This window comes from Impatiens glandulifera, chromosome 4, assembly GCF_907164915.1.
Source record: "Impatiens glandulifera chromosome 4, dImpGla2.1, whole genome shotgun sequence".
In the NCBI taxonomy this organism is placed as follows: domain Eukaryota; kingdom Viridiplantae; phylum Streptophyta; class Magnoliopsida; order Ericales; family Balsaminaceae; genus Impatiens; species Impatiens glandulifera.
The window spans coordinates 53,840,190-53,850,903 of NC_061865.1; the positions used below are offsets into that span (position 1 = coordinate 53,840,190).

The window sequence follows — 10,714 nt, forward strand, 5'->3', positions numbered from 1 at the left end:
TGACTATTTCTTTTCTTGCTCATTACTAACTCTTATCTTTAAATTTGGAACAACATTTTTTTAATCTGATTTCTCATTCCCGCAAGATTGGCAATCTCAGTTTTCCCCTGTACCATTTTCTTTCATTCTCAGTATCACTTGACTGTCCTTGCATATTATTTTCGGTAGCAGCAAAACCTTTAGCATCAATGAAACTGTTTTTCCTTTTTACTCTAGTAACAACCGTAGTAATTGAATTATGCCCATTTGTTAATTTATGTACATTTTGAAGACGTCATGCAGCAAGATCCTGCAGTTTATTTCCAGTAATTGACCGGACCCCCTCTCTACATCATTAACCGCAACAGTATCAAAAGCATGTCCTTCAATTGAATCTTGCTTAAATTTCCCATCACCAAGAACCTTTGCAGAGTTTAAATCAGCATTTTTATTTGCACACTTCTTTCTTCCAGTATCATTCTCAACATCACTTGACTGTCCTTGGGAATTATTTCCGGTAGCAGTTGAATCTTTTCCATAAATGTGATTGTCTTTCCCTTTTACTTCTGTAGCAATTATGGTAACTGAATTATTTGGGTATCCATTAAAATCATGCTCAGCTATTGTTCCCGGTACGTTGGGAGGATTGCCCTCAGAATTGCTAGAAACTAGTCTCCACCTGTATCTTTAGTAACAGCAGTTTGCACAAATTGTTTCTCAGTTGAAGCCTACACAACAGGTTGCATCTTTGCAGAGCTTAAATCTGTAGTTCCATATGCAGAGTTGTTGCTTCCAGCAATAATTTTAGAAACATTAGCAGCATACTGCAAACACATCATCATCAGAGTCAGTACCATCAGTTACTGTTACAAAATCCAGCCTAGTACCTTCTTGATCAACATCTATGTATCCTAAATCCAACCAAATCCTGAAGAACCCTCCTTCTTCCCATCAATGCTAGCTAGAAACACGAACTGGAAAATCCTCTTTTAGCACATCATTATAGCCTAATTCCAGAATTATGTCCTTGCTAACCCGAGGATCAGAAACCAATCCCTGCATACCTCCTTTAATTTCATTGATTTTATCAGTAACACAGCCTTGGGTATTTGTATTCTAATTTTATTCAATATTCTAATTTTATTTGTATTTTTGTTTTCAATTACAGATTAAGAAATTATGACTAGTTTAAATGAAACAACTTTCTACATGTTGGCATGGGAGATTTTTACATGGTTGACTGCAAAATCTATATTCAAGTTGGCAATAACTTCCCAACAATGCTTGAATTTTATGAAAGACATATCATTTTGTAAACGACAAGTACAAAATATGATACTTAAGGACGATAGTGAATTTTTTATTCAAGCAAACACTGTACTGCACTTTCCCCACATTCCCGACGAGAACAGAATAAATCTTTTGTCTCTTACAGACCAAGAATTAAGCTCGGTTATTCAACCACAATCTATGGAGTTTTTGAGAGATGTTCGACTACTTGTATCGAGCGGCGGTCTTCTTTTTTGTAGAACTTCCCAAAGGAGACCCAATCATGTCGAACCTTTTGTGGTCATTAACCCGGCCACCGGAATGAAGGTTGAAGTATCTGCACCTTCTGGTTTGTCAAGAGGAGAAAGAGATAACAGTTTGAAGGTCGTGTTCGGTCATAATAATAATGGCGATCCTTTTCTTATGATTATTATGATAGATATTGATGGTTGGGATGCAATATATAAGTTAATGGTATACTCCTTTGAAGAAAAGAAGTGGAGAAGGAAGAGTCAACGAGGTATTGATATTGGAGAAAGAAATTTATTCGTGGAAAATCATGTGTTCTTCGATGATTGTATTTGTTTTTTGTCGGACTTTTACGGTGGTTTCACGCGTAAGAGTGAATATTATTTCCCCTATATATTGTGTTACAATATAGAAGAGGAAAAAACACAATATTTGAGATTACCGAGGAATGCAAATAAAGGGCGAAACCACAGTACTTGTCGAATGAAAATATTTCCATGGGACAAGTGCCAGACGACGACGATGTGTCTTGTTAAGTTTTGTAAAGGCCAATTCACAATATGGGTATGGAATAAAAAAGGTGAGAAACAAGAGTGGGTTCAGATTTTGAGGAAGACACTCTCGGATATTGGAATACTAGAGCATGTTGATGTTGTCGGTTTTACAGTAATGGATGGAAAGACGTTGGTTATTGTAATGGAAAACAAAAAGGTTTACTCTTACAATCTGGTGAGCGATGGTGCCGATCACAAAGTGAAAAAACAAAAGACGGCGACTCTTATAAGCAATAACCATGGATGCAATGGATGGAATTTTATAATGTATTCCTACTCTAACACCTTGGCTCAAATTCCAAATGCTGTGCCCATTTTCTACCAAGCCTAAGTTAAGTTAAGTTAGATATTTTTTTATTTATTGAATTATTAGATGAAAATTGTTTTGTTGAACCCAGAGAGAGACAGATACAGCAAGTTGATACTATGTTATTTGTTTTTCTGGAAGAGAGATAGAGAGAGGGGTATGTTTGACATTTGGTATTTTTCTTTTTCTGAAATCTAATTATTAGTTTATTTATTTATTTTCTTTTATTATTAAAAAAATATATTTTATTTAATTTTTTTAATTAATTTTTATTCCAGATAGATAAAAAGAAATTAAGAATATTTTGATGTTTAATCAAAAACAAAAAAAAAAACTAATTTTTTAAAAACTCTTATCAAACAGGTTTTTTAGGGAAAAAAACTTAAAAAATAACAGCTCTTTGATTATTATCGATTTCATTTATTTGGAAGGTTTGTTTGATACGGTCATTTGAGTTATTTTATAAAGTATGTTTTATCTCTCAAAATTTGTTTACTCAATGTTTAAGTATATTTTTCAACGAAACTTAAAGAGGGAAAAAAGTAATGATTTGTAATGATTTTGTGGAAGTGATGATTATTTTTGATAAAAAAGATTTAAGGATATTGATATATATGAATAAAGTAAAAAAATAATAATTTAAAATAGAAGGTATTTTAATATTTTGGTTAATGAAATGAGTGACGTGATTGTTAAGAAATGATTGATTGGAAAATTAATTGTGTGAGTTTTTTAAAAAATCCAATGAAAAAAAGGCCTTAATCTCTTAATAACCTGAAAATTAATTTATCATTTATTTATATTTAGATTATTATTATAGATTTCAATTTTCAGAACTTCAATAACCATTAAAAATAAACCAATTTTTGTCTTCCTAACATACTTGTAAGAGGAAGGTTAGAGCCTTCTCAGATGTCCGCAACATGTGGATACAGTCTGAAATAATATTATCACCGACGGAAACTCCTAACCACTGATTTCATTGCACTTTAATTCTTAATTTTCATTTGTCATCTTTTATCTCTTTTTTTATTTTATTCAGTTTATTTTTACTCTGATTTCCTTTTAACTCATGTAACTCCTTTGTCTTTTTATGCCTTTTATTATATTAACGCTAAGTCATCTTAAAAAAAAAAAAAATACTTGTAGACCTTCCAGGGCCGGCCCTGGGGTAAGGCAACATGAATACACTTGCATAGGGCCCCAATTTTTTTATATTTAATAATATTATATTATTAATATTATTTTTTTCTCTTTTTTCTCCTTTAATATTAAATATATATTATAAAAATAACTTTTTTATCTTCTTTTTATTATCATGATATAGTTATTATTTATATTTTATTTTATTAATTAAAATTTAAAAAAAATTACTATTTTAGGGGCCCCAAAATTTAAATTTGCATAGGGCCCCCAAATTTTAGGTCTTCGACCTTCTACCTGCATCCTTCGTAATGTAGGCTCATTCTCGTAACTGCCTTCGTTTCCTGAGAAGGCTGATGAGAAATTGATTAATTGTCGTTAGAATTGATATGATATGACTGAAGATTTGAAGAGAAGAAAAAAGAAGGAAGTCCGAACCTCTTTCGATTTCTTATCATCATCTTGCTTTTTCTATGTTAGAATTGATATGATATTTATGACTAGGTCGACTTTATTCTTTGTCTTGTGCTCGAGAAACTTCTTGTCAATGTCATGTTGTTCGAGTCCAAATCGGCTTTTACATATTCAATGCCTTCAACAATAGTTTTGCATAAATAAATCATCATCTCAGCATAGAACGTACGAATCATTGCGGTAAAGGAAGATTATAAATCGAACAGATTAAATTACATTGGAATTATAATTTTAATTCTAATTTTTAATATTACCTGATAAATATAAACTAACAGATTTAATGTGACCAAATCCAAGATCATAATGCATCTATAAACCTTAATTTCAAAACTCCATGAGAAAAATGAAAAAATGTATCAAATTAAAAACATCAATAGATCACTTTTGGGATAGTTGATATTTATGATTATATTAATATATAATTTAAAAATTATGTTAATACAATTTTGAAATTATATAGTAATATGATGTTTTGTATTATTAAAAATTAGTATGGTGTAGTTGGTTAAAAATGAGTGCAGTGTAGTTTGATAAATGATTGATTAATATTGTTTAACTAACATATTAAGCAATTTATTAACCTTAATGCGAAAACCGACATTAATTATTATAATTATATATAAATATATTCGAGTTGAAATAAGTGTCATTTATATTTGTAAAAATTATAATTTTTATTATATTATTTTTATAATGAGTAACAATATATTTTAAAATTTGTTTTTACAAGAAAAGATAATGTGTCATTTGATGAGAAGATTGAATGTAATAGTTTTTATTCCATAATTGGAATAACATAAAATCAAAATTCACATGTATGATTACTCTTATAATAAATAAAAATCTAAATATATTTGTTAAATCCTTATATATGTAATACATGTTATAAATTAAATTAGATTTTATGAATATATGTCTAATTCATGTTTATAAGGAAAATAACAAACATTAAAAGATATATATATATATATATTATATATTCATAAAATCTATTTTTTTATTATTAAAATATTACATATCCAAAAACAAATCTTACATAATTGTTAACTTATTAATTAAATTTGATTGAACTTCCCAACCAAAATATTGATAAAATCCGAACAAGAAAAATATAGTATTTTATTTAATGAGACTATATATTATGACAATTAATTATAATAATATTTTTACAATATACCAACTTAATTTTTGTTATGTTTAATAAAGAAATTTTTTAAATTTTTATTATGTTGACATTTTTTGTAATTGATATTATTTGATTAATTATTATTAAATTAGTTAACAAACACATTAAAATATGAATTATTAAAATTATGATGTAAAAACAATGGAATTTGATTTAAAATAATTAACATAAATTATATCAGTACAAATTATAATTTTATTATAATAAATAATAATAGTTTTTCAAATCTCTTTGAAGATTTGCTCAATCATTACGCATTAATAATAGTCAATAAAAAAATAAATTTTAGATTTTATGAATCATCCCCATTTCATGTCTATAAAATATTAAAATATTTCTTACAAAGTATAAAATCAAAACAAAATTGTATACTTATGTGTATCATGAGAAAGGGAACGATGAAGAAGAGTTATCTAGATTTAACTTTTATTCTTTACCTATTTCTATCAGGTTAATTTTTTATCCAACAAATATATTTCTTATATTTTATCGTGATTTTTATTTATATTTTTTTTTTGCTAGTGAATTTGAATATTTTGTTCTTAATATTTTTTTAGGTATGACTATACTGTCAATGGCAGAATCTAAAAAATCGACGACAAATTCACTGCATTTCTGGTGTATGGTAAAATGTTCCATAATGTGCGTAACTAATAAACCAGATTGTACTAACAACGTGTGTAGTTGCAAACCTGGATGGGGGTATGGGGATGTTGCAGGCTCACCTTTGTTGGATCTCCCTCATAATTTCCATTGATTACAAAGTAAAGATTGTGAAAGTAATTGAAAATTATTGTGGTATATAAATAAAAATCAATAAAATATTTAATTTTGTACCATTATTTAATTTTCTACTTATTATAATTCATCCATCAACATTAAAAAAAAATCAATCTTTTCTATACTAAAAGTGTTTTAGATCAAAGAAAGTGAACACAATTCCGATTTGTACTCTTTTTTCTAGGGGTGAGCAAACGGGTAAACTCAACCCGTATTATCCAATCCATATTCAATCCAAATTAAATTTACTCAACCCATAACCCAACCCATATTATTTACTAATATGGGTTGGGTAAGGATTAGGTTGGGTAACCCAATTTTTTTTTCATTTAATATGTATTTGACTCATTTAACACATTTTAATCTATTTAACACGTTTTCCAAACTTTTCACGTTTTTGGAATATTTAACACGTTTTTGACACGTTTAACACGTTTTTTTACGGTTTTGATACTTTTAACATGTTTTTGGCACGTTTAACACATTTTTGACACGTTTAACACGTTTTTCATGTTTTTGGTATGTTTAACACGATTAACACGTTTTGACACGTTTTTCACGATGGTAACACAATTAACATATTTTGACATGTTTTTCACGTTTTTAGCACGTTTAACGCGTTTTAACACGTTTAACATGTTTTTCACATTCTTGACACGTTTAACACGTTTTTAACATTTTTATCACATTTTCACACGTTTTTTTACGTTTTGTCACGTTTAACATGTTTTGACACGTTTAACACATTTTTAGCACGTTTTGACACATTTAACACGTTTTTGACACGTTTAACATGTTTTTCACATTTTTAACACATTTAATACATTTTTTACACATTTAATGTGCTAAACGTGAAAAACGCGTTAAACGTGCCAAAAATGTGAAAACTTGTCAAATGTGCCAAATACGTGTTAAAACTTGTCAAAACGTGTTAACGTGCAAAAACCATGTTAAACATGTCAAAAATATGTTTAATGTGCAAACACGTGTTAAACGTGTTAACATGTCAAAAACGTGTTAAACGTGCCAAAAACGTATTAAACATGCAAAAAAAAACGTGAAAACGTGCAAAAACGTGTTAAATGTAACAAAACATGTTAAATGTGCTAAAAATATGTTTTTTTTGGGGGGGGAAATGGGACAACGGATTAAGTATGTAGCCCGCAAACACACTTAATCATTTAACCAAGCGTAGAACTTGCCGCCCGACGGGCTCGAACCCAGGAACTTAGGGTTGGTATCCACCTCTTTTTTCCGCTAGACTAGAAGAGGGGATGAAATGGGACAAGGATTAAGTATGTAGCCCGCAAACACACTTAATCAATTTACCAGGCGCAGAACTTGCCGCCCGACGGGCTCGACCCCAGGAACTTAGGGTTGGTATCTACCTCTTTAAATGAGCCAAAAACGTGTTAAACGTGTTCAACATGTCAAAAACGTGTTAAACATGCCAAAAATGGGTAAAACGTGTTAACATGTGAAAAACATGTCAAATATGTCAAAATCGTGTTAATAATGTCAAAAACGTGAAAAACATGTTAAACGTGTGAAAAACGTGTTAAACATGTGAGAAACATGTTAAACGTGTGAAAAACGTGTTAAACATATCAAAAACGTGTTAAACGTGTTAAACGTGCCAAAAACGTGAAAATCGTGTTAACATGCCAAAAATGTGAAAATCATGTTAAACTTATCAAAAACGTGTTAACGTGTTAAATATGTCAAAAACGTGTTAAATGTGCCAAAACGTGAAAAACGTGTTAAACTTGTCAAAAACGTGTTAAACGTATTAAACATGTCAAAAACACGTTAAACGTGACAAAAACGTTAAAAACGTGTTGTTAGTGTGAAAACGTGTTAAACATGTCAAAAATGTGTTAAATGTGTCAAAAACGTGTTAAACATGTCAAAAACGTGTTAAACGTGCCAAAACGTGAAAACGTGCCAAAAACGTGAAACGTGTTAAACAAGTGAAAAACGTGTTATGAGTGTGAAAACGTGTTAAAAATATTAAAAACGTGTGAAAAACGTGTTAAACGTGTTCGACTTAAAGTTGTAAGATGATTAATTTATATTGGATTAATAAATGAGAATTAAATTAAATTTATATAATTTAGGTAACCCTAACCCAACCCAAATTAAATCTAACCCATACTCAATCCAACCCAAATTAACAAACCCTAAATAATATTTTAGGTTTTGGTTGGTTGAGTTTGGATAACCCCAAATTATGCTCACCTAGTTTTTAGTTTTTTCTATGAAAATATATATACAAAATGATGTCGACTTCTTAACTATGTATGTTTTCTAAATTAAAAAATAAAAATGAAGTGTTTTAGATTTTATATAGTCAAACTTAAAATGGTGTTCCATTTTGTTTGGGTGCATAATATATAGGCATTGACCTATCATTTGTTTGTTTAATTCAAGTCTTTCCATATTATTAAATACAAATATTTGATTTTGATTTTATAACTTTTTTAAATGTCACAATTGTATTAAATACTAAGCTGAAAAATCTGGATAACTCTTAAAAGAATTGACAGATTATGATTTTTCACTTTCTCATATTCCAAAATAAATATGTCAAACCCTAATAACAATTAGATATAAACAATAACTCAAATTGTTTATAAATGATATCATCATCCAAAAATTGTTTTTCTTAATTTTAAAAAAATATATCAAAGTATTTGAAATTTTAAATAATATATATGTAATAATTAAATTATTAATAACATCATTTCAAATATACCTTTTTTTACTCAAGTTAGGATAAAAAGTTTTATTATAATTTTTTCTTTTTTTTTGTATTTTTTTTAAATAAATTTGTAATGAATAATAAAATTCTTTATTGTTTAGCTCTTTAATTATTTAACATCGAAGGATGTCTTATTTATCTTTAAATCACGAAATAATGTAGTCAATACTATTTTAGTTGATTTATTCTATTTTAAGAATTTGTTTTACTACTATCTCCGTCTTGTTTGATTTTATAAAATTTTCGTGAAACACCATTTATACTATATTTATTGTAAGTAAAAATTTGTACTGTAAAATAATATATTGATGATGTTATATATTTAATTATATTTATTAGCGTTTATGACAAAATGGGATTATAACATGTTAACTTTATAGATTTAAAAATAAAAGATTGATTTGACATTTTAACTTACTAAATTTAAAAATAAAATATCGGTTAAACATATTAATTTCTTAAATTAAAAAATATATATATATCAGTTCAAAATGTTGACTTACTAAATTAAAAAAGAAAAAAGTCATAAAAACAATTATCGATTGAAACTTTATTCGTGTTTTAAATAATAAATAATAAGTTATTTTATTTAAAAAAACATTAAAAAAATGGAATTGAAAAATATAAAATTACACTCAATTAAATTACATTGAAATTCTAATTTTAATTCTAAAACCAGATAAACATAAAATTCAATTGACTAAATCCAAGATAATAATGCATCTATAAACAGGGGCGGAGCCACACATGGGCTAGGGCGAGGGCGGGCTCCAGCCCCACCTAAATTAAAATATTAAAATAAAACATTATATATATTTAATAAATGGCTCTTAGCCCAGTTGGTCATATGACTAAACTATGAAGATGAGGTCAAGATCAAACCCTGTCCTCACCTTCAATTTTTAAATATTATTTTTTTATCTAAAAATTAATTCATAATTATTTTATTTTATACCAACAATATTTTCTAATATACATAAAATTTAATTAATATATAAATAAGATTTATTTATATAAATAACTTTAATTTATTATATTTTAAAATATAATTTTTATCTATAAATTAATTCATAATTATTTTATTTTATACTAACAATATTTTCTAATATATAAATATATATAATAATTCATAAATTTTAATTAATATATAAATAAAATTTATTTATATAAATAAAGTATAAAAAAATGTATTTAAATAAAGAATTTGATATCCCTACTCAAAAACCTAACAAATCTTCTAGAATTGATGTTGATGTAAGTTCTTTTAAACTTGATCCAGCATTACGTATTTCGATATGGAAATATCCTTTTAATAAAATGGATGAAATTAGACGAGCTTATATAAGAACGGTTCCAAAGTCATTGGTTTAAGAAATTTACTTGGTTAGAATACTCTCCTTTGAAAGATGTTACTTTTTGTTTCTCATGTTTCTTATTTGAACATAAGCAACCCCAAAAACCTACATTTACAATAGATAAATTCAAATATCGAAAACGAGTTAATGATGGGGATATATGCTCTTTTGTTATGCATATAGGATGTAATATTTCACCACATAATAGGGCAGTTGAATATCTTGATAATCTAATGAATATCCTTGTCATATTGATAAAGTACTGAATGCATAGTATTCAGATGAAAACAAAATAACAGATTACGGCTTACAGCAACTATTGAAAGCACTCGGTGGCTCACTTTGCAAGCGTGTGCATTGAGAGGGCATGACGAGTCTCCATCTTTGAATAATCGTGAAAATTTTATTGAAAAAAAGCGGAGTATAGAAAGTTAAATCTGAGATGTAAGTTGGAGTCAGCCCCAGGTAATTTTTTATCCTGGCTCCGCCCCTGTCTATAAGTTTAATAACTTATTGTTAAAAACCTTAATTTCAAAACTCCATAAGAAAAATGAAATACTAGAAGAAATATCACCAAAATTGTATCAAATTAAAAACATAATAGATCACTTTGGGATAGTTAGAAGTATAATTTGATATTTATGGTTATATTAATAT

At 27.7% G+C, this 10,714-nt stretch overlaps 1 protein-coding gene across 1 annotated transcript; it reads left to right on the top strand.

Annotated features, from left to right (window-relative positions):
* The first annotated feature begins 1,158 nt into the window (after positions 1 to 1,158).
* LOC124935389 lies at positions 1,159 to 2,382 on the top strand. The gene has a single exon (XM_047475824.1). It carries the CDS (start codon positions 1,159 to 1,161, stop codon positions 2,380 to 2,382), a length of 1,224 nt encoding a protein of 407 aa, XP_047331780.1.
* Positions 2,383 to 10,714: the final 8,332 nt, after the last annotated feature.